Raw genomic sequence first — 25,544 nt, forward strand, 5'->3', positions numbered from 1 at the left:
ATTGCTTTGGTATTACATTTAAAGTTGATCACAGTAGGTTCGCTATTCTGGAAGCTGGTGTATATATGTGTGTAAACACATGATAAATTAAAAGGAACGTTGGTTGCAACCATATTCAAAGTCTGATACCCAAACATTGTGTTGACAAACGGCTTTGTAAGCATATCATTAAAACACACACATGACAAAACAGAGATTACCTTGGCATTCGCAATTGATTCTTAAATTAGTTAAATAAACTTAGCATATCTTGTAGTCTCTTTTGCACCAATCATTTGACATTAAAAATACTGCTGATCATTTCACACTGTCGCTGCACAAGCCTATCGTAGAAATACATCAATTTCTTTTATTTCGAATAAGCGGTTTTGTGGTGGGGCAGCTTGTTTAGACACCTCTCCTTTAAGTGAATGTTAGAAAATTTATCGAAATCTGATTCTAAATGGTTTATTTGAAGGTACGGCACAACTTGCGTTCTTCGTAACGAAGTACGTGGTTCGGTCATTGTAATTTGTATTACGGTTGCTAATTGGACACATATGTTAATCAGGTAAATGGGAAGTTTTGTGGTTTTGAAAGTGGCTTATTGTAACTTTAAGTGCATTGCAAGGTCTTGACATTAACACAAATTTGCATTAATAATTTCTACGAGTAGATCCGTGATAAAAGTTTCAGTTTCAAACCGGCCCGCAGTGCAAAAATGTGGCCGACCCCTGTTGCACGTGATAAAAAACTTGTTTGTGTTTTATAGTTGTTTGTTTTACTTTTATTTAAATCACTTGGTGGAGTGGAACTTTAGTTCTCGTTTATTGACAGGTTTTATCTTCATAATATAATGTTACTTTAACTAGAAGTCATAATTCTTCCACAAAAAGCCATAAAGTAAACTCACGCAATAGTAGAATAACAACGTCATACTTTAAATTAGGTGACGTCATATGATAGCATAAATAGTTACTCAGATTAAAAAGACTAACTAGCAACGTTACATCAAGTGTGGGGTCAAGTTTATTCAGTACCTGCTGGTGTGGCAATGTATTTTATATTTTTGTGTGTTTTTCATTTTAGCGGCATATCACACACGTCAAGGCAATTACACCTTTTTTTAAAGTCTAGAGGTCTTGGATGTTGCGTTTTCTAAAATCACACACCCTAACACTTACCCAATCGCAAAACCGTTCTTTATAGCCGCCTTCGTTGTACAGTAATTAATTCCTTTGTTTCGGAGCGACACTACTTTTGCCCCGAGTTACAAATGCCCTTTGTTATGTGACTATATATTTGCGTTTGCTAGTCCAAAAAAATACACTGCAAACTAGACTACTTGGCCAACAGCGATAAAAGTTTACCGTAAGGCCTAGGCAAAGAAATCTTGTAGGTCTTTCGTTTGACAGTACAGCATCCGACTTGTTTCAGCTTAGAAACTTAAGTAAATGATTTTTTCTACAAAGAATATTCCTTTCATTGCATTAAATAGAAACTTATACAAAGACAAGTTTCATCTTGTACAATCTGTTGGTGTTGCATAATCCAACACAGTCTGGTTGTAATACAGACTTGGGCTGGTTTCCATTTTCTTTGAAAAGTGATCAAGTTTTCATATACACGCTGAAAGTTTTGTCAATAAATGCAGGATGTCCGGTTGTCCCATGATGGTTTGGTTCTCTCGGATTGATACACAACGCTTGGTCTTCAGGCTGATAAACAGACTTTTGCGAGGCATTTCGAAATGGCGGATTTTTCTTGTAACTTTTGTAACTTCGTATTATCTTTTAAAAGTGCAAAAACGTATGTCTCAAGCCGAGGAGAGGTATATTACAGCCTCGTCTTAGTTGCATCGAAGCAGATGATTATGTTTAGAGTTGTGATTAGTCGCATTGATACTAAAACCTAGACTAAAACTTTGCTAAGCCTAATGTTTATGTCTCTAGTTTCTATAATCGTGTTGTCAATATTTAGGATTGTTATCAAGCTCCTATCATTGTGCCACGTGGGCTATATCGTAGCTCATTACATTAAAATTAGATGGTGTTGTGTAAAAGGTTGTATGCATTTGAAGGTATTGCCCTACTGAAATTATAACTTACCTCCAAGCTCGAATTAATTAGCACTCACAAATCGAAAGGCATAATAGTGAATTCACCTTTGACTAAGCATAAATTGAAAGACATACTCTTTGTTAACGTAAAATTATATGTTAGTTTGTGCCGTCAGTTTAGAACTTAAATAGACATTGTAGTCTTAATGGGCGATAACTTCAAACGTTACAGTTCTGTTACAGCAAAAAAATTTTGAGCCAAAAAAAAGCGTGTAAAATAAATGGAGGGGCGATTTTTTATGAGACTTTTGACACCAAAGAACAAGAATATAATTCGCAAACTTTTCAAGTTTTATTTTGAAGAGGAAGTAACTTTGAAATCTTTGCAACTATCGGAAGTTGAAAAGGACGTTATCATTAAAACTTACATGAAGGTGGGATTTCCTAATTTTAAGTATTTTAAAAAACAAACCTGTGTAACAAAAACGTTGATGTTAATATAAGTTAACGACGATTTTTCAGTCGGTCGTTCCTCAAAACTTGTCCGTTGGTGTGTCTGATGTCAAATCGGATGAGATATGTGGATGCGCGTTTGGTTCCATTGGGGATAGTAATCCTGACATGCACAGTTATGACACCGATAAGCTCACTCCTTCCCTTGCTAAGCTACTAAGGGTAAGCGAAACGACGCTATAAGCACATTTTAAATATATCTCTTATTTGCAAAATATTTATAATGCGTTACCTATAATTAACTCTTATTTGCAAATGCGGCACATTTTAAATATATCTCTTATTTGCAAAATATTTATAATGCGTTACCTATGAACAAGTCCGTTACCTATATTTTATTCAACTTTGTACTGAATTGTATTGCATTAATTTTGAAACCGGGCATGAAAATGGTTTAAACAGTACAGAAACATTACACTAGTGCCACAGAATCGGGAAACGGCAGCAAAAACCTCACGGTTGAAAATGCGCCAAAGCAAAAATTTTTACATAAAAAGGACATAATATTATAAGACGGCCGCACCCTTAACACTACAGCCGCACCCTTAATACTACGTTTGAAACAGTAAGGTACGAAATTGAAAAATAAGTCAATATGAAAACCAAACACACAGAAATTGATTCGTTTTAGTTGTTGCTATTATAATATTTTACCACACATAAAAGCTCAGCTATAAAACATAGCTGCTAGGTTCATGAAATCTATGACACGTAGGTATTTACCAAGCCTATGTATTAAATTTTAACCTTCTGCCGAAATATAAACCTTACTATGTTTCAGTTTGAAGAATACATGTTAAAAGACTTGCCACGAATTGTCAACCAACGACCGTATCTGCACATTGATGATGTGCTTGTGAAAACGAAATATCAACGTCAAGGTCTTGCAATGCACTTGGTGCAAAAGTGAGATTTGTATAATCTTTGTTTTTTTGCTGGCACTTCTCAAAAGCATTTGGGTTACAACAATTTTAATGTCATTGCAATATGCAAACCGCATATAGCTGTAAGACCACTATAAACTAAAATGACACGATGTTTTTTGTCGTTCAGGCTAGAAGAGATAGCGTTGGAAAATAAGTGCGAATTATTAACATGCGTGGCCAATACATATAAGTCAAACGGAGTTGCGAAAAAACATGGGTTTCAAATCCACAATGAAGTTCTCTACTCCAAATACAAGGACACAGTAAGCGGAGAAGTCATCTTTAAGGATATTCCAGCACCCTATACTGGTGCTGCGTTCGGCTCCAAAGTCCTTTCTCCCCAGGAGAGCTGTTTGTGATTGGATTTTCTTTAACTGCTAAAACCTTATCTTAACGGATTGTTGTAATTTTGTGTGGTAATAATTTGGGGTAAACTTGTTTGAAATTTTTTGGACTTGGTTGCATTGCGGCTTTCGCCAACGGACTGCAATAAGACTGAACCCAGAGAGAACATTGCGATTGTTTGACATAAAATACAAGTAACGCGTTGAAAGAAACTGCGTGCTATATGATTTTGACATTTATAAGTAAGTGTAGCGACTGCTTAGTGGCTAATATACTGCTATTGGTCAACAGCGAAAAGAGTTACCTGTAAGGCATCAGCATGATATAATTTGTAGGTTCAGCAAAAGGCCGGAAATGCACAAATTGTTTTTGCAGTTTTTCGCAGAGAAACATTTAGGACTGTGAGTCGACCAATTTTAGAATTTGGCATGGTAAGGAGAATATGAAATAAAAAAATTATATAACTTATTACAAACTGGTTAAAGATGTGCTTTCCTAGCACTCAAAACGTAAAATTAAATGAAGCGTTTGTTATAACACAGTAAAAGGATACACAAAATTATCTCATTGTGCTGATAACCCTCCTTGTCAACATTTTAAAACCGCCCCGTCTTTCGACGTAATTTCATCAGAAGAAGTTGAGGATACAAGTTGAAATTATTTCCCAGAATACGAACTTTTAATGAAAAACAATGTCTCTAAAAATTGAACATGAAACTAAGCAATACTTAGATAGTATGATTTAGTCTATTAAATTCGTGTAACTGTTTGAGTTGTAAACGGGCCTGAAATTAGAAAAAAAAACTTGTAAATTAGAGCCCAACCCGACCGGAACTCGAAAGTACAAGCCCGAACCCAGGCCCGAACCCAGGCCCGAACCCCAATCGTTTTCGGGAAATCCGTTTATGCCCGAAAGATTGATTGCCAGGCCTAGACATTAAAAGCCTCCGGAAGGACAAAGACAACCAACACAATAGACAATCGGTCTTGAACAAGGCGGGCTATCTCCCCAAGCCTGAACGATAAAAAAGGTTTGCGTTCGTATGGTTGAGGGTTGTGTCAAAAGCTAAGCAGATTGCGTACAGCAATAACACTGAATTGTTGTAACCGGAAAGCTTTTTGGAAATGCCAGTGAAAGTCTAGCAAAGATTACAAATCCAACCTTTCCACCAAGTGCATTGCAAGACCTTGACGTTGATATTTTGGATGCACAAGCATATCATCTATATGCAGATACGGTCGTTGGTTGACAATCCGTGGCAAGTCTTTTAACATGAATTCCTCAAACTGAAACATAGTAAGATTTTTATCAGTTTGAAATGTAAAATAACATGCGTATCTCATTTCATCTCATGATTCTAAAAACTATCAGTATCACATATGTATTAAACGTAGCAGTTATAATATGTAACATTTCAGGTATTTTGAGATGTAAATTACTATGAACTATATTTTCAAGAGGCACGGCGTTGTTACATTTCGATATTCTTACCCTTAGTAACTTAGCAAGCGAAGGGGCGTGTACATCGATTTCATAACTGTCCATATAGAGATAACTGTCCCAACGGGTAGCAAACGTACAAGCACACATCTCATTCGATTTGACATCAAACGCACCAATGGAAAAGTTTTGAGGGACGACCAACTAAAATAACGACGTTAAAATGTTACATTAACACCAACAATTTCGTCACATAGACTTTATTGAAGAACCTTTATCTTAGAGATCCCACCTTCATGTAAGCATTAATAATAACGTCTTTCTCAAGAGGCGATAGTTGCAAACATTTCATAGTTACTTCCTCTTCCCAATAAAACTCAAAAAGTGTTCGAATGACATTCTCGTCTTTTGGTGTCAAAAGTCTTGTGCAAAATAGGCCCTCCATGTAGATGGTTAACACGTATTTGTTTGGCTTGCGATTTTTTCGCTGTAGCGCAACAGAATGTACTATTCCGCTTACTTGTCTTTGTATAACCTAACCTTCGTACGAATACAGTTTTGGCTTTTAACTGGCGGTTTGCAAAATCTGATAGTAGGTTTTACAGCTTTGATCAAGCCTTGATTGAGTCCCACTTCAAAGCTATGATAGGAATATCGTTTTGTGTATGCTCACGTTGTACCAGACGAAACGCAGAGATTTGCAAAAAAGAGACTGTAAAGCAACTAAGTCTGTTTAAACATGCATTTCCTAACAAAGTTTCATTTCCCAATATTTAGATCAATATGTATGACAAATTGGATGTTTTGCTGTCAAAGGAGTCTGCGAAAACAATTTGTACATACCTGGCCTGCTTCACATACAGAGTTTATTCTGCTTAGGCCTTTCAGTTAACTTTTCTCGTCGTTGACCAATCACAGCATGTGTACATCAAAGACATGTGTGCATTAGGTACTCATTAACTTGATCCCACACTCGGTATGAATGATAATAATCAATAGCATAGTGTTGTGACGAGCGAATAGGCTGCATTTGTTGTAGTTGTGTTAGTACATATTTATGTATCTTAGTTTTTTAGGTTACAGACCATATCACATGTTTGTGTAACCGCGAGTTAATGTTGTAAAAATCAGTTTGGACGTTAGGCTGAAAGCCAAAACAAACCAGAGTTGTAAGTCGGGGCTGGTTTTTCGGGCCAGGTTGGGGTTCGGGCTGAGGTTTCTTCAAAAAAACTCTCTTGATTCGGGCCTGACTACACTTTGTGTCAGTATTTTTTTTTTGAATAAATTTAACTAGCTAGGTAGCCAGTTGTTGGACCTGACCTAATATCAAACAGCGCCTTGTTCAAGACCGATTGTCTAGTTTGATATTAGGTCAGGTCCCGCAAATGATTATCATTCATACCGAGTGTAAGAATAATTGACGAAGCAACAGCGCTTCCTAACCAGAATCAGTCAACAAATGTTATTTAACGATATATATTTCACCCGTAAGGGCATCATCAGTCGTCTTATGAATAAGATTCTGGTTAGGAAGCGCTGTTGCTTCGTCAATTATTCTTACAGATAATTCACTATTTAATCAGTGATCGTCGACAGAAGATGCCTACTATTTTCGGGAAAGATCCTGTAATAAACACTAAATGTCATACCGAGTGTGGGATCAAGTTAATGAGTACCTAATGCACACATGTCTTTGATGTACACATGCTGTGATTGGTCAACGACGAGAAAAGTTAACTGAAAGGCCTAAGCAGAATAAACTCTGTATGTGAAGCAGGCCAGGTATGTACAAATTGTTTTCGCAGACTCCTTTGACAGCAAAACATCCAATTTGTCATACATATTGATCTAAATATTGGGAAATGAAACTTTGTTAGGAAATGCATGTTTAAACAGACTTAGTTGCTTTACAGTCTCTTTTTTGCAAATCTCTGCGTTTCGTCTGTTACAACGTGAGCATACACAAAACGATATTCCTATCATTAACTAGTGTAACGGTTGCAACATTATTGTGCAATGTTTATGATATCTATAGCATGTTATTACGCAATAACGTATCACACCACGAAAAGGAAGTGTTTACCCTCATTTCTGCAGAGACTAATGTTTATATTTCCGTTTCTATGGTAGTCATAGGTTATTTTCAGCCATTTTTCGGGTTCCAGAAAGATCTAACAGTAAACATAGTATTTATTCCCTTTTGACACATATTTCCGTCGGCATTTTCAGTGTTTCCGCAGTAGTGTTTCGTGTAGAACGCGTTGTTTCTACCCTGTGTAAAAGCATATGGTGTTCACTAAATGGCGCTATGGCACTATAATTTACATGGCTACCTGAAAATAAATAATATAAGTAATATGAGAAAAAGAATTCGTACACCGACCTATGTTTCGCACTGTTATATAAGCGTGGACTTTGATGTGTTCAGCAGGCTATTGGTGGCTTCTATTTCCACCGGGAAAGCTTCTATTGGTGGCTTCTATTTCCACCGGGAAAGCTTCTATTTTTGGTTTCTATTTTTATCCCATGTGGATGTGTAGCTGATTTGGACGTTCGCCTTTAACGTTATTCAAGAATACAAAGAAAGAAGAGACATATGTGTGGCTGTTAATCAGTCAGCTGTTATTGAGATGCAAAGATCAGACTCACCAAACAATTTCCAATGAACATCATAGTTTACATTGTAGCCGCCTTTAACAAGTCGTCATCGAGGCAGGCGTGCTACACTAGCTAGGTAGCCAATTGCGGGACCTGACCTAATATCAAACTAGACAATCGGTCTTGAACAAGGCGCTGTTTGATATTAGGTCAGGTCCCGCAATTGGCTACCTAGCTAGTTAAATTTATTCAAAAAAAAATACTGACACAAAGTGTAAAGTCAGGCCCGAATCAATCACTTTATACTATCACAAACAGGTATATATTACAAATTGCAGTTTTATATTCCATTTTCTTCAGGTAAACTTTAATAAAAGTGACAAACTTATTCAAATTATTACAATCATTAAAAAATGATATTTGTTTTACTGGCCCTTAAAACGTACATAAATAAAACGGCTGGGCACTTGCAGAAGGATGCACAAAGCGATTAAATAAAAACAATAAGTGATAAATTACTAATTTAAGGTTTGCATTTAAGCAAATTTTGTACAAATGTATTGGATGAAGAACTTTGTAGCAAAACACTGAACCAGTATGTGGATATGGAATATCTTTGAAAACTGCTTCACCGGTGACAGCATCTCTGTACACTGAGTAGAAAACCTCATCACTAAGTTGGTAGGCCAATTTTTTCACCATCTCCTTTACCTTATAAGTATTGGCCACAATAGTTACCATATCGCACATTTTGTTAAGCGCTATTTCCTCGCATCTAAACCATATTGGTAACAGTGTACAGTGCTGTAAAGAGGAGGAAAATATTACAACAGTTTGTTTGTATTACTGACAGCAATGTTCGGCAATTTTTAACTTAAAACCTTTGACAAAACTAACTAGTTAATTATTCCCCGCTACAATGAGTTCAATGCAACGAACTAGATTGCCGCAGTATAGCCTACGGCCAATGTCCTGTCACCAGCTACAATAACATGACCTTCTAGGCCAGTGGTTCTCAAACTTTTTCATATTTCTTTCAAAACGATCCCTTTGCCATTATTTCGAGGGCTCGCGGTCCTTAAGGCTGAATGTGTATGTCAGAAAAACAGAAGTTGATTGCAGGATTTTAGCTAGTTATGCAAAATTGGACATTACTAACAAGACGAAAACATTACGATTGTGCGAGAACAATTGCCTTTTGTTAGTTGTCATGCAATAAAGGCAAATGTTTAGCAATGGAGACAGTTTGTTCTCAATTATACTTTGATTTGAACTGATTCAGTGGCACAAACCGACGCCAAATAAGATTATAGAGGTACTTCAACTTTTTCGCGGTCCCCCCAAAATTGCCTGACGGACCCCTAAAGGACCGCGAACCCCAGTTTGAAAACCGCTGGTCTAGGCCAAAACGTTGTCGGCAGCTATTTTAATAGGTTACGTTTGGAATTTACATTATATAACGGTTTTGCTGGAAAGGTAGTAAAGAAGATTAAACAGCAAAAAACTGTAAAATTTAAAATAGAGACTGAAAATTTTGAAATCACCTTCGCATTATGTACATTGCAAGCCCTTGACGTTGAAAATTTGGGCTGACAACCACAGCATCTATGTGTAGATATCTTCGTTTGTTTACAAGTCGTGGCATGTCTTTTAACACCACTTCGTCGAACTGAGGTAATTGACACACGTCTACATTTTAGGTCTCAAATATCTGTGCAAACTTTCTACGGACTCTTAAAAACTCTTTTTATGTTTTGTTTTTAAAAGTTTATGTTTTTCTAAAAACTAAATACCTTTATGGATTCAATTTTAAAATAAAGATTTACAAAAGAGACAAATAAACAGATAAAACTCACTCTAAGGTTTAATTATCGTAAAGCTACATCTCACCCGTAATATCTTAGTAAGGGAAGGAGTATTTTCATTAATTTTATAATTCTCCTCGTGTGGATAACCATCCTGTCGTGTAGACAAAGTACAAGCGCATAATTCATCTGATTTCACATCAAACACCCCAAAAGACACACCTTGAGGAACAACAAACTGAAAATATAGAACGGCTAATTACTACCCAGAAAATAAAATAGAAAGCATCTGACCTTCATATAAGTTTCCATGATAACGTCCTTCTCAGCCGGCGAAAGTTGTAAACATTTTGAAGTCACTTCTTCCTCCCAATAAACCTCACCAATTTTGAGAATTATTTCTTTATCTTTTGATGTCAAGAATCTCACATAAAATCAACTGTCCATGTTATAAAAATTTTTTTGCTTCTTTTTAAGGTGTTTGATCTGTTAGTTTTTTAAATTCGATCGTGGGTTTTACTGCTTCAAAATCTAAAATAAACAGGATTTAATATCATTGACGATGTTAGTTATTTGAAAAAACGTTTCAGCCCAAACTTTGCACCAATCACACCTTGACACGACTTTCTTTTCTGGCCTTTCTGTCCATCGCTAACGTTCAATATCTTTTTATCGTGCTTGTTTAGCGACGTGCTGCAACCACGGCTACTTATTAACTGGACTCTGCAAGAGATGCTATACAAGCTCAGTGGCAATATCAATAACATACTAAAGACCCTCACAATGCGTCTGAAAACAATTGCAGTGCGCTATTTGAACAACCACTTTTAGACGGCTACATACTACTTTATATGATTGTTGCTAGTGGACAACATAATGCAATTAAGATTAATGTTGAAATGGAGAACTTGGTTTAAATTTTAATTCGGGTAACACACATTTATCACAAAAATTATTTCACGAAAACATGATTGATTCATCACAAAGTTTTCTTTTTGTTGTTATGCTATGTTGCAAGTTTTTCTATAATTCGTTTCAGCAGATCAACGCAAAGTGTATTTTAGCAGGTCGACGCACTGTGGGTCAACGCAATAAGTTCTCTACTCGCGTGGTTCAAACTTCCACAAGCTTTGTCCTGCAACCTTGATTACACAAACCATTACTAAGGTCAGCCAAACATCTTTAACGTCGGTGTTGGCCTACTAGTCCAAACTTTGGCAATTTTGTTTACTCTTTTATTCACCGAATGATTGCATACAGCAGTAGCAGAAAATAGCAAATTCCACTTTGCGCTTTTGCGAAATGCCGAAACTAATCAAAGCAATTAATTTAGGCGATATGTCGGGTAAGAATCAGTTTGCAAGTTAAAAAATACATTCCGATTAACAGACAACTCCGCTGTGAAGTAAACACTCTAAACCAGTGGTTCTCAACCGCCGGTCCGCGTCAACTTTTCTGCCGGTCCGCCAAATAAATTACAAATTTATGTCTTAATTTATTTTTTTATACCTGAAAGAACCGCTGCGTTTAACACGTATGATATCAAACAGACAGCAGCAAACTTGTCATTAAATTGAATTTTTCATACGTCTTTTGAATTACATCTTTTTGTCGTAATTGCATTTTGGGTTGTTTTTTAAAGTCCACCGGTCCGCAAAATTTGTTTAGAAAGTTTACCGGTCCGCAAACTTAAAAGGTTGAGAACCACTGCTCTAAACCAAACCACTGGATTTTTTAACCGCCTCGCTTAGAAGACATGACTTTGTAGCAAAACACAGCACCAGTGTCGGGTGGTGGAATGTTCTGAAAGATTGCTTCACCGGTGGCTGGGTCCTTATATTCCGAATACAGAACGTAATTATGAAGATGAAATCCCATTTTCTTCATCAGTTGCACGGATTTATTGGTATTAGCAACTCCAATAACCATTTCAAATTTCTTCTCCAACGCTATATCCTCGAAACTGGTGAAATAAACACATCGAATAATTTTGCCGTTTATCACACTGGGTTACATGCCAGAAGTCAATCTGATGGGGATATTCGACTTTTTGATCATTTAAAGAGAAATTATAAACGAATTTGCCTTGTTGTTGTATCGATTTTTGCACCTGCTAAATATCCGTTTTATTCCCAAATATTTGAAAACATTCCCAATGGGATATTGCGTACGCATGGGTAGATTTAAACGCCACAACACTAACCTTTGCATTAGATGAACTCCTAGACCTTGACGTTGGAATTTTGGATTTACTATTATGACCTCCAAGTGCAAATAAGTTCGGTTATTCACAATTCGTGGCATGTCTTCTAACATGAATTCATCGAACTGAAAAGTGCTTGCGATAATATTCACGATATTTTCAATGTTAAAAGGCAATATGATTTTAATGAACAATAAAGCTTGGATCACATTTAATTATCAAAATAAAATCATCGAATCAACTTATAATAAGTCGTTAACGGTCAGTTGTGGCATAAAACAGGTTGACGAGGCACGACTTTTCAGCTTACTGCTCCCAACAAACTGAAGTGCTGCATTAGCTCATACGACGGATCTTTCGTCACCAGCTGCACTGATGAGACCTTGTAGGTCGAAACAGTGTGCACTGTCTGCAGCTTAATTAAGCTTGGCTTCTAAGTTAATTGCTAATTTTAACTAGAGCGTTCTTACAAAAATGAAAGCAAACATATAACAGGATAGAAATATAATTTCAGTGTTGCTTACCTCAATTGTTTTATTGAGAGAAGGGGTGTGTTTGCCAGTTTCATAACTCCCTGGGTGGAGGAATTTGTTCCACTCTGTGGCAAAAACGCAACCACACATCTCATTGGATTTGAGATCAAAGACTCCTACCGATACGCCTTGCGGGACAACGAACTGTGGTAAAAATCACTGTCAAAAACGAAATCGCAATACACCGTATGTTTTACAATGGCGTACAATTTCAAAGGGGGCCTAAAAAAGATCAGTATACCAGTTAAATTGACTTTACAGTCGAAAGTGGGTTTCGCGTATTATGATTTCTGTGTGATTGTTTAGTTCTTGCTGGTCGGTAATAAACACAAAAAGGCTGATCCAAGTAGTGCATAAATGTTCACATTGTCATAGTTATATTATTTCTCAATCCAAATTCCATTGCAGTATACCTGTCAAATTTACTAGGCTACGAAAATGATATAACTAAGGGTAAAAAGTTGTTAAAGATCAAGCTGATATTAAATCTTCAGCTTATGCAGTTGACCAACAAATGTTGTGCAATACATTACCTCCACGTATGTGTCCATAAAGGAGTCCTTCTCAGTGACCGATAGTTGCAAGCACTTTGAGGTAACTTCTTCATCAAAATAAAGCAAGAGCAGTGTACGAATCTCTGCTGCGTCTTCTACTGTCAACCGTCTTGTGCTGAAACGGCTGTCCATATCTTTAAATACTTTTCAATAACCAAAAGCTACAAGGAGGATCAATAAGGTGTTTTTGATCTATAACTGCAATAGTTGAGAAAAACTTATATCGTTATTGCGTGATCAAAATTCAGTTTCTAAACCTAAAACTATACAATGGAATCGTTAAAGTAATTACTTCCTGTCGTAACTTACATGCACGCATACTCGCCAGCTGGCAGTTTTAGCTATAAACGCGAATTATAAATAAGTTCCTTAATACGCATACTTTTCCTCAAAGTCATCGATTTGTTCAACCCAAAAATGTCTTGACGTTGTTGCACACAAACTGCATATTAGTTGCTCTAATTCTACTGCTGTTGGAATATAACATTTTTTTGTCCTGGCCTTTATCGCTGAAGTACAATACCTTTTTTTGTGCTTGTTCTACGACATGTCGTAACCGCAGGCAGTCGCAAATTTTGTAGCGATACCGATATAGGCTAATACCTAACACTTAAATGTTGTTTTTATTGACTGTTTTCTTCTTGTACTGTTTTCTTTTTGTATTGATTTCTTCAATGTTTTTTTGTATTGTATTGACTAATTAAGTATTTGCGTGACTGGGCGCTTTAACAATGCTCCTGGAAACAACTGCCCACAGCGGTTTGCAGTCCTAAGACAGCCAAAAACCACCATACCTTCTTATCAGAATAAAGCAAGAAGCGTTTACGAATCTTAACTGCATCTGATACTCAATTGTCCTGTCTGTCTAACAGCTGTCCCATTTTGAAAATCTATTCAGTAACCAAATGTTACAGCCCAAAGTTTCACCAGTGTAACTTTGATGTGTAACTGCTGGTTGGAAAACTATTGTGTTATCGCTTGATCTATAGCTAGTCTCTACACCAGGGGTGGGCAACATACGGCCCGCGAAGGGATTTTGAGCGGCCCGCAGACAGTTTCAGGTCTTACATGATAATGTGGCCCGCGGCCACAGTCTGCCTCAATCCCCCACTACTTGCTTACTGCGTCAAATTATAGTTGTAACGGACAGTAACTCGCCCCAATAGCAAAACTTTCCCGCCGCTGTTACCATTGCACCATGCGTCCATTGTTACGACATAACTGCCAACCGTGTGTGTGGCCTGCTTTCACGGTTTCCTTTGTTTCCACTTTCCACACGTGTAGCCTAGTTAGTGTTTCAGTATAGAATCTAAGTCTGTTGTGTATGCATTACATTTGCTGTGGTTAATAATTTTATGTTATATCAGTTAGATTGTTTGGACTGTATTGTATTTTTGATGTTCTTGAATGTATTTTGTTTAGGTGGTCAAAAATCCGTTTTAAATCACTGGATAAATACGCGATTAATGTATCGATTCAGGAGTCCGGCCCGCCAAGTACTTCATTTTCCCATATCAGGCCCGCCGACTGGAGAAGTTGCCCGCCCCTGCTCTACACCTAAAAACTTTACAATACACTCATTTAAGCAAAAACTTACAGTAACTTTTTATGCTTATAGGCTCCTAATGGTCTGGCATATTTAACAGAACTTGGCAGATTTTTTATTTGAGCTCTGCCCTGTTTATTTTGCGGTCAAACTCTGGTTTGCCTTCAACGTCATCGTACATAATCCGTAACCATGCTTTACCACTCAATAGAGAATTTAACGCTAAACTCACATTGGTAGTAGACTAGTAGTCTTGCTTCTTTGCTGGCATATTTGTAATTCAGTGCCTTACGGGCTCTGCACACCAGACGCGGTTGACGGTTGCAGCTAGCGATGCCAGCGGCAGTGGCTGCTGGCTGATTTTCCGCGTTTATTCTTTTTTTAGTACCTTCAGATTAACAGTTATATGCAGTGGCGGCTCGTGCCTAAAATTTCTGGGGGTGCTGCTCCAAATTTTAGCCTTTATTGAACTCATATAAGTTGGCAATATATAGAAAAGCCACATTTCTAGTTTTCTAGCCATTGTTTTGTGTAGAAAAACAAGTTAATACAAATCTTAATTGGCAACTCCATTGTGACGTAATGGTTGTTACGTAATAATGCGCACGAGTGTAAACAACAGACGGTATCATTGGGGAATTTTGTTTACTTGCACAGCGTCGGATCAAACTCAATAACATGCAGTAATAATGTGGCACAAAAACGCACGTGACACAGACTCAAAACGAAGCGGTTGTAAATACAGTAAAACACAACAACAGTACATACAAAAAAATTAGTAATAAATGAGTCGAAAAAGGTCGAAGTATTTCAGTTGGACAACATTTAAGTAAAACTGGTTATAACAATGACTACCAACTAACACACTTGCTATTCAGTCAATAATATGGTCATGTATCAAGTAACTTATAGCCACAGTCAGCATTTTCAACATATTCTATGACACTTCACAGATTATAATTGCCACAAAAAAACTAGCCATAAAGCTTTTTATTTGCATCATAACTGACAAATTGAACAAGCACATTTCATTTGCGTCAGAACTTGTTTATTTTATTCAACATCTTTTTTTAATTTTTGTGTACAACTATTAATTGTTTTTAAGTTTCTTAACTGCTATACTTGCTGGTTTATTTGGTGGCAAATAGCTTATAATTCCTTTTTTGAAAGTGCAAAACTCTTCAAGCTTTGAAAATTACAACACTCTCACTTAAATTTGAAACATATTATTAAACCTTGTGCTTCTATTTTACAACCAAAATGAATCATAAAGTTATAGTTTGAGCAAAATAATCAATAGCTGCTTCCTTGATTTCCAAGCCTCTTTGGAAATAATGGTGTTCCTTAGAAAAGTGTGCATCCTTTTCAGTGTTGACGAGAACCGTTTTGCCTTTGAGAGACTCATGGAAATTGCTGGCTAACTGGCTTTTCTTTTTAAAAGTTTCAGTAACTTTTCTAACAACAGGATATGCTTGGTGGTCACTACTATCTCCCCTGTAGAATGTTCATTCTTAAGAAACATTTCCTGCGAAGCAATTTAGCAGCTACTGTTTAGAGCAGCGGTTCCCAACCTGTGGTACGCGTACCACTAGTGGTACGCGAAGGTCTTTCAGGTGGTACGCGAGTAGATTTCGTTTTTTTCACAAAAACCTGGATTCACAACTTGTTTTGTTTATCTAGTTTTGTTTACAGAAAAACGTTACCTAAGCCTAATCTTATTGTTACGTAACTACTCCTGTTGTGTCGTATCATTACGATCAAGTCAATTGACAACAAGAAGCATAGCTGCTTTGAAAAACCATACAACGCTGTGGTACAGTGGGCGTTAATCATGTCAAGCAGCGAAAATGCAAGAAATAAAAATCTCATCAAATTTAGGTATTGTGCTTTGGTGTTATTTTAACAGGCCAATATTATTATTCTCCATAAAATATGATTCGATCAAATTAGTTGTTCTGCAAGAAGTGGTACGCGTGGCAGTACAGAGCGTCCAAGTGGTACGAGGTCGTAAAAAGGTTGGGAACCCCTGGTTTAGAGAAACAGTACATGTTCATTATATCAATACACAAGATTGCACTTGGTTGCAAATACTGTCCACATGGTGTGTTAAGAAACCAAAACTTGAAATTGCCATCACTAAGGTATTTCAAAATTCCTGTTGCTTGTGCAATTGTTTGTTCTGCATTTAATATTGCCTGAATTTCAGTAAGGCATTTAACTTCACAGTCACAAAGCTATTTTTTCTTTGTTATATCATTCAAAACTAAAACTGAGTAGTTCTTGTGGTTGCTTATTCCTGCATGACATATTTGAAATAGCAGATGTTTTATCCCAGTTCTCGTAACTTTCTATTCAGGTTTTTATTATAAAGGTTAATCGTGACTTTTCAAAGTGTTAGATGACCTTTTTTCTTTTTCAAAGTGGTATATACACTTTTTAATTCAATGATAACTGCAAAAACTGAAGCCCACTTACAGTCATCTTAAAAATTCACGACTAACCTTTAAACAAATAAATGAAAAGATGGCAAAATAATTATTTAACTGTACTCACAGTCGAACCTAAGAATATAGCAAACCGGTTTGGTTTTGGAGCACAGTAGACCCGGAAGCCGGAACAGACAACACAACTATTACAGGCCGGTTTACACGCTGCGTGATTGGTGGAGCTGCGCGAGCCGCAGCACCCTGTCGCCTATTTCGCCCGGCATATAGCTTTTCCACGTGCGCATGCGCACAAGTGCAAAACGTCATGAAACGTCACGATTCGTCATGAAACTGGAGGGTAGAGCTACTCAGGGCTGCCAGATAAAAAACGCAGAATAGTGCCAAAAACTCTTAAAAAAGCGCCAAACACAACAAAAAAGTGCCAAACCAAAAATGTTTGATGCCAAAAATACCGCCAAACGAATTTTACAGAAATAGCAGGATAACGAGTATTATCATCTATAAATATTGCTTAATAGGTATTATAAACTGATCCATACTTAAAATCTGGTCAGTAGAGAATTTATAATTATAATATCTACGCATAACCGTTTACCAGTGTACACCGTGCGGTTACAAAAATAACAACTTTATTCTCCAGCACGGCCAGAACCAGAAAGATCTAAGAGCACCACCTGACGGTGTACATTTTTAATCAGTTTTACCAACAATTCTTTAAAAATCACTCCCAAAACATCGTTTTTGCCTTAAACGCTGCATGCGCACAAAATGCCGCCTTAAGGATTTTGTTTACTCACAATTAAGCATTTTACTTCCGGCCCGCGAGGTCATTTTATCCGGCCCGCGACCACATTTTTTGGTTTGCCAAATCATATTGATAATTTTGTAGCATTTAAAAATTAATCTACTCCTTACGAAACTTTTCCTGTCGCGATATGTAGAATTCATGTTACGTAGTGACATAGGATTACAACGCCCAGGGTTGAAACAAAACCAGTTTGTTACGTCACAAACAAGTGTTAATTGTGCGCAAACAATCGCCTTTTTTGGTTACTTTTGACGGAATATACAAGCATTGTCCTAAATATAAGTCTAACTATACAGTTTAAAAGTCGCATCACTGGACTTTAAATGGGTTGGTAGAAAGACCATATCTTGGCGCCCCTATAAAAATCGCCTCGCGGGCTAAGTTTGGAAAGGCAGCGTTGGGGTATGAAAACTGTGCGGCCCGCGCGAATCATTATTAAACTTATCCGGCCCGCAGTAAAAAAAAGTTTGGTGACCCCTGCCCTAGGTAATCGACTGAACGCATGGCACAATGACAAGTCATGCTTACGGCTAGTTGCAATTCGGCTGCTTTAACCTTGTCGTTAATATTTGAATTAGGATTCTTTGTCAGGTTAAGTGTAGCCTGTCCTTTAAATGGTAATTTTTCCCGGTGGTTTTCTGTCTGTTCGTGCTTTTTGAACTTACTTAACCGTGGCCCAATAGTACGATGGCAAACCTTGCAATATCCGTTTTCCGAACCGTCAACAGCCTTCTTCAACCACTTAAAAGTGTCCACCTACTTTCTGTTATACTTTCGCTCGCTGTCGTATGATGGTTTCCACTTTTTGCATGACATTGTTGAACTTTTTAAACTAAATAAACTCGATGCTACTTGCCGGCGCTGACACGTTTTCTGGAACACAAACTTTATGATGTCCAACAAACTCCTTTAGCCCACAGTTAATATTTTTTTCTTAATTGTTGCATTGATTTGTCAAAAAGGGCTTGTGTGACGTATACGGGAATTCAATGAAACAGAACCTACCCATTGTAATGGCGCAGCTAGCGGATTGAAGCAGTAATTTGTTGTTTTAGAAGCGCAAACCTTTGCAAAAAAGCAAAAACGCCAAATAAAACAATTAGGTGCCAACCATTTCCATAAACCGCCAAATTTTACAAAAATATCCGCCAAACCGCCAGTTGCTATTTTTGGTGCCAACTACATTAAAAAAACGCCAATTTTGAGGTATTTGGCGGCAAAACCGCCAAATTGGCAACCCTGGAGCTACTAACACGATACGTTTCTCCTGATCCAAAAGTGCTTAATTTTCGATAGGTGGCGTAAAGAGCTGAATTATTTATTTAGCGGCTATAAATGGGCTGGGTTGGGAAATATTTACATAAAATTTGTACATTAGTAACTAATTTTTGGGGTTAGTTTTATTGAATTTTAAGTGCTAATACCTTACCCCAACCCTAATAGCCCTAAGCACTTTTGGATCAAGAGAAACGTATCGTGTTAGTACTTTAGTAGCTCTACCAAACTGGAGCTGCAGTTCCACCATAGATAACATATTAATGCCATAATTTTTTTTTAAATGAAAAAAATGCCGATCAAGGCGGAAATTATACTTATAAAAATTATACTTAACAATAAAAAAATAAGTATCATGAAAGTTATCTTTAATGTTGTGGTAGGAATATTAAGTAAAATATCTAGGGGTGCTGCAGCTCCGCAGCACCCTAGCACGAGCCGCCCCTGGTTATATGTCTTAGTTAACAGTATATGTGTAATATGAGTTAATAACGTTGCTTGTTTGAACTTTTATTTGACCGAAGCAAAGTATAAATGAGTCTGATTGGTTTCTAGACTATTTTTAAAAACATGAAAATGTTGGGCTTTATTAACAGCATAGGTTTGTATTAAGGCACAAGTTTTAATTTTTTTTTAATTGTTATTCTACAAAAACAAAACTTGCAAACGTCCTCAAAATCTAATGGATGTTTAATATCAACCTCTGCAACAATCATGCCGAATTTGGCCTGGAACGGTTAAATGGTTATTCAGTTATACGCAATAGGTTTTTAATGTGCCTTGTTAGCTGCAGGTACCTTATATGTAGCCTATGCGTATTTCAGTAATTAAGTTGGCCCAGGTTTTACATTTTTCGACAAAAGATGGCACATTTGTTATTTTAAAATGGATTAACCTGATCCAACGATGCCTAGAATCCTATGGGGCGCCGTTGTCGAATAAATTAAGTTGCCGCAAGATAGCTAAGTTGCAGCAAGATAGCTAACCTGCAACGAAACATAGCTAACTTGCAGCAAGTTAGCTAACTTGCAACGCTAAGTTGCCGCAAGTTAGCTATCTTGCAAGTTTTTTGTTTGTTTTTAAAACGGCCTTAAGGCGCCGTTGTCGAAAAAATTAAGTTGCGGCAACTTAATTTTTTCGACAACGGCGCCCCATAGAATCCTACCGGCAGCGCGTCACTGAAACAAGTGAAAAGGTCATTTCACGCTTGGTTGCCGACTGGCGCATATGCCGTTCCAGATGAGCAGTTACTGGTTATTGCAAAAGTCTGAACCGTGTTGCATGAAAAACAATGATATATTTTTTGTATTTTTTTGTATGCGATGCATCATAATTGATCAGTGTTCATAATACTACAAAGGTTTTGGCCGACTGTTAATTTTTTTTCATGTACTGTTACTGGTATATTGAAGTTGAATAGATAACAACATTTTTGGTCATTCGGCCTATATAGTTGGTTTTGCAAATCCTTAAAAGTATATTCACTATGTTGTAACATCCACATTAATTGACAAGTTGTCATTTTGCGAACTTAATTGTTTAATTTAATAGAAGTTATTGTATAGTGGATGATTTTTTTAACCCCAATAAGCATTATTATTAAAAGCTAAACAAGTAATTTATTGTTTACTTATCTCAGTATTTGTTGTGTTATTATTATTGACCTAACTCCGATTAGTATGATGTGCTATAAAAGTTGTTAATTTTTTACTGGGTTAGGCAGATATAAAATCATTACTGGGTTAGGCCATACAAGGGCCACAAGATTGGTCAGGGTTAAGTTTTATGGAAATCATAATATATTAATGTTCATGAACACTATACGTGTGGTAGGCGACATGCTTGTTTAGTATTTACCTTACTTGTTGCACTATATTAAAAACATATTTAATGTAATTCAAAGTGCAAGTTACATGTTGTCCAAACATGCAAGTTTTTGTTGTATATTGACAGCTGCTATAAAAAGTTTTACTTTCTGTTCAATTATTTGATTTATTCTCTTTGTCTGGAATTTTATTTTAATGTTTGATTTCTTCAGTTTTTCAAAAAGCAGTTTGTAAATAATGATATCTTTGTAGTGTTTTGCCAGGAAAAAGTTTTTTGAGACTTTATTGTTTGGTTTACAAATCATTTACCTTTAGGTTTCCTTTTGTATTTTTTTAATGAGCAAGAATTTTTTTGTGGCTGTATGTGGTTTGGTAAAGATAGTATAGTATAGTGTATGGCTGTATGCATGACCGATGTATAACCAATAAGATTTTGGTGGACCTACTTAACTATTACAGCTAATGGAAGATTTGCAGTGCTGGATATTTAGTTGTTGCCATAATTTGTTGTTTCCTCATTTTTCGGTGTAATTAAAACTAAATAATTGAAGAATATCAAACAGCCATAAAAAGATTCCTAGCTATAATCCCAACATAATGTGATGTTTTTGAAAAGTCCACTTCTTAGTCACGCTTCAATGCACATCAGTTTAACACGAATTCACCATTACAAAATCGTCTGCTAAAGCGTGATTATTTTATTGCAACTGTACAAAAAAATCATATTAAGCTAACAACTTCATTACAACGCGTGTAGTCCGCAAATCGCACTATACACAACGTGATTAGTTTTATAACAGGGGGATCCCCTTTTACTTACGGTGCTGGCAACCGCTCCAAATCAACTTTAATGGAATAGTGAAAATTATTAATATAGGCGTTTAATATGCCAATTCTGATTTGGAATACGGGGTTAAATTTTGCCCATACATTAAAGGAAACAATATCTGATGTTAGTTCATGACAACTGTTTAAATGATTTTTCAGTTGTTGGGTTGTGGGGATTTATTTCGCACCGCAAAAATATTCACCGCTCCAGAAGTGGCTGCAAACGAAACAAACTAAAAAAGTAAAAGAACAAATAGTTCGATAGATAGAACCCGCGCTCCAGTTGCACAGTGTTGCAGTTACTACAAAGCATTGTCAGTAACAGCAAGTTAGTTATCGATTTATTGTTTTTAGATATTGCACTACAGCAAATGTGGTGATTGTTTTTTTCTATGCCACAACACTGCTACTTTTTGTCCCAACTTTTTCACATAACCTTTACGTAAAAACAAGTTTACTAGCTAGTTGCGCTTTAAACGGAAACAGGCAATTAATTGAAACAATTGCATGCGATGGGTTCAGTCTTTGGTTGTTACTCGATTAAAGTCAGCGACTGTAAACTTCAGCATGCAGTTTTGAAACCTAAACCAGTGCCTGGATAGTGTTCGCTACATAGGCTTCGGCAACGGGGTAATGTTTACACTAAAACAAGAAGGCACAGAGGCATAGTTGCGCGCGGTTGCTGAACCAACAAGTTGCTTAGGGCAATGTTGCATCAGACAAGCCTAGTTGCCTTATTTGACAGCAGGAGAAATGTTGTTTAATTCAGAGCTTTATGTTTAACAGTTTTTCTGTTTTGTCCCTTTAAGATAGGTTGGTGAATTTTGTCGTGTTGCTGAAAAACTTTTTGATTGTACAAGGTGATTTTCGTGTTCGGTACAGTCATTTACCTTTTGTTTGCATTACAGTTTAACAGGAAAATCTTTGTGTGCATTGCCTTGCGCTCACTCGCTTGATAATGTATTTGGCGACATAGTAAAATAAAATCTGACCAAAACTGTTGCATCTGTAGTCGGACAATATATCAGGGCAAAGATGGGGGATTCCCCTAAAAGTGGAAGCAGTGAGGTAATTTCCGCTAAAGGAGAACCGACCGAGGACAAAAAAGAGGAAAACAAACGACTTATACCTCCTTTCGTGGGCTTCGGAATTCTGTGTTGTATTTTTTCGTCTGTTATGGTAGCTTTGAACTCTCTCGTAGTTAAAATGATAAGTTCCATCGACGCAATTCAGATTACAGCGTCGCGATGTTATGTGCAGTTGCTAATTCTGCTGCCATTTGCGACATACAGGACTTGCACAACGGGTCAAAGCTTTGTTGGGCCAAAGGGCTCCTTCTGGTTTTTGGTGCTGAGAGGTTTAGCAGGTTCTACTGGCGCGATGTGTGAACACCAAGCGATCGTTCGTCTTCCTGTAGGAGACGCAGTGACAATTTCCTTTACCAACACAATATTTACGATGTTATTCGCCTGTCTGTGCTTGGGCGAGTCGTTGACTATTCTCGACGGATTTCTATGCGTTTTAACCCTTACCGGCGTTTTCCTGATGGCAAAGCCGCCGTTTCTAATGGGAACCGCGGAATTCGATACCGAAGTCTTGATAGGAATACTCTTTGGGATCACCAGGGCAGTGCTCCTAGCAATCACATATATCATTGTTAGAAAACTTGCCCGTACGCCGCCCATGTTGAACATCATATATTATTCCATAATTGGTTCGATCACGACAACCATTCTGACTGCAGCAACGGGATCATTTCGCTTCCCTTGCTGGTCGGACTTGCCTTTTGTGTTTGTAATGGGTTTGATTGGAGTTCTTGGACAACTCGGAATGACAATAGGACTTAAATACGAACGAGCGGGAACCTTTTCGGTGGTCAGAGCATTTCAGATCGTTCTAATCTTTATACTGCAGGTAAGTAAACATACACCCAGAAGCTTAATGTTAAACGTAATACGACTTCTGTACTATAACTAGCCTACTGAATGTAGCATAATGAGCAAGGTCGTTAAACTCATTACTTTTGCTTACCTGTCGGCAGAGTTTGAAGAAATTTAATAACCAGTTTTTTAACACACTAGTCTAACACGCCTACTAAAATTTGATGACTTTTATGGTACCATGGTGATGGTACTACCATTTCATGTCAAAAAAGATTTATAACAAAACTGTTTTCTCTTTTAAGAATACTGTTAAATCAAAGAAAAATAAGAATCTAGGTTTTATGGAAGATTACATGTCATGTATTGTAAGGTGGGATAAAATATGTTCTTTCAGGTATAACAAAAACATTTTTAAAAACAAAATTTTTCAGTAGATTATATGAGCTTATGTTGTACTTTTTCTGTATTTAATAAACGTAAAAATGTGTCAAATTCATCTATTAGTACAGTTTGTTCAATCCATCTTCTTCTTTCAGGTGATTGTTCTTCATGATATTCCAACAACACTCAGTCTTATTGGTGCAAGTCTCATTTTTGCCACAGTGCTCATAATTGCAGTGCGAAAACTGTACAACCAGAAAAGGAAAAACAACAAATCAGATTGATACGTTGTGCTTATCACCGCCTGGTGGCGTAACAGTGCTGGTAGGGTTTGGTTCAGAGTTGTAAGTCGGGCCAGGTTCGGGCTTAGGTTTCTGTGAAAAAAAACGGGTTTGACTCGGACCTGATTTTACACTTTGTGCCAGTTGCTGGACCTGACCTAAAGTCCCACAGCCTTAAAACGCTATGTTCAAGACCAATTGTCTATTGTGTTTGTTGTCCAGATCTTTCCTGTGAATTAAATTCTTCGGGCCTAAGCGGGCTTCTGAAAAAACGATTTGGGTTGGGGCTCCAATTTCAGGCCGGTTTGGTAAATTCGAATGAAGTAACGTCTGGATGAAAACTTTTTGACTTTCGGGTTGTAAGTCGGGCCCAGGTTTTCGGGTTGGGTTTGTGCTGAGGTTGCTTGACTTGATTCGGGTCTGACTTTAAACTTTACATTTGTGACATATGTTCGCTAGGTTTAGGCTTCAATTTTGGGCCCACTCACAACTCTCTGCCGTTAAACTTATAGGTTTGATTCTAACTTTCCTGTTGCATTTTTGTTATACTTTGCGTGACTACAGTTTTGTCTTATGAAATCCATTTAGCGATTAGTTTTTTCATGTTTAGTTAAATGTCTACGCAATCGTAATCCCTTAATCATCCGAATCTTCCCGCTTAGTATAGAATGTGCAATCGAACATGAATGGTGCTTAAAAGAGTCTGTGCGATGTTTTAGGTCCATCTCATGTCAATTTTCGTTCAAATGCGTTTATTTTCATGTCGTCGTCACTATAAAGTGATATTAGGTGTTAATTCACGAGTGTTAACCGTACTTTCAAAAGCATGTTCATGTAAACTCGGCAGGGTCTATTGCAGTGGTTCCCAACCTTTATGTACGAATTCCTCACAACAATTCAAAACATTCTCATTCCTCCCCAATAGACTACATAGCAGATGCTAAACTATACAAAGATCATTTCAAAAATTGGGTCTTTCAACTTTACAGGTTTTATTTCCAGTGCTAAAGTGTCTGTTTACAAACCACACGTATTTAAAAAAATCATCCCCCAAAGTTGTAAATTCTTCCTTTGGGAGAAATTCCTTCCCGATTGGGAACCACTGTTCTATTAAATTAGTATTAATCTGAGTGTAGTATTTATATGTTTTAAATTGATTTATGCTAATCGTTTTGTGTGTCAAGTTCCAACTAATTTGTTTGGATACAAAACAAATCTATGCGAAGTTTATTTTTTTCTAATAATGTTAATAAATTTTAGTGAAATGTAGCCTTGTATTGTGTTGTACAGTAACTACCGGAACCGATATTTCG

The 25,544-nt window shown here is 37.0% G+C and overlaps 3 protein-coding genes across 3 annotated transcripts; 2 read left to right on the forward strand and 1 right to left on the reverse strand.

Annotated features, from left to right (window-relative positions):
• Positions 1–1,311: 1,311 nt before the first annotated feature.
• LOC145225084 (uncharacterized) lies at positions 1,312–4,034 on the forward strand. Its single transcript, XM_080091722.1, has 4 exons — positions 1,312–2,472; positions 2,561–2,713; positions 3,333–3,457; positions 3,605–4,034. Exons 1-4 carry the CDS (start codon positions 2,320–2,322, stop codon positions 3,834–3,836), a joined length of 663 nt encoding a protein of 220 aa, XP_079947848.1. The 5' UTR covers positions 1,312–2,319; the 3' UTR covers positions 3,837–4,034.
• Positions 4,035–10,580: 6,546 nt separating this feature from the next.
• LOC145224959 (uncharacterized) lies at positions 10,581–13,177 on the reverse strand. Its single transcript, XM_080091595.1, has 4 exons — positions 12,936–13,177; positions 12,394–12,546; positions 11,870–11,994; positions 10,581–11,629 (listed from the first exon to the last, which is right to left on the reverse strand). The coding sequence occupies exons 1-4, from the start codon at positions 13,086–13,088 to the stop codon at positions 11,401–11,403; spliced, it is 660 nt and encodes a 219-aa protein (XP_079947721.1). The 5' UTR covers positions 13,089–13,177; the 3' UTR covers positions 10,581–11,400.
• A 7,101-nt stretch (positions 13,178–20,278) lies between these two features.
• On the forward strand, positions 20,279–25,500 carry LOC145222554 (solute carrier family 35 member G1-like). The gene is made up of 2 exons (XM_080088696.1): positions 20,279–23,600; positions 24,106–25,500. The coding sequence occupies exons 1-2, from the start codon at positions 22,722–22,724 to the stop codon at positions 24,232–24,234; spliced, it is 1,008 nt and encodes a 335-aa protein (XP_079944822.1). The 5' UTR covers positions 20,279–22,721; the 3' UTR covers positions 24,235–25,500.
• Positions 25,501–25,544: the final 44 nt, after the last annotated feature.

Source organism: Phallusia mammillata, chromosome 4 (assembly GCF_965637545.1).
Source record: "Phallusia mammillata chromosome 4, kaPhaMamm4.hap1.1, whole genome shotgun sequence".
Classification (NCBI taxonomy): Eukaryota; Metazoa; Chordata; class Ascidiacea; order Phlebobranchia; family Ascidiidae; genus Phallusia; species Phallusia mammillata.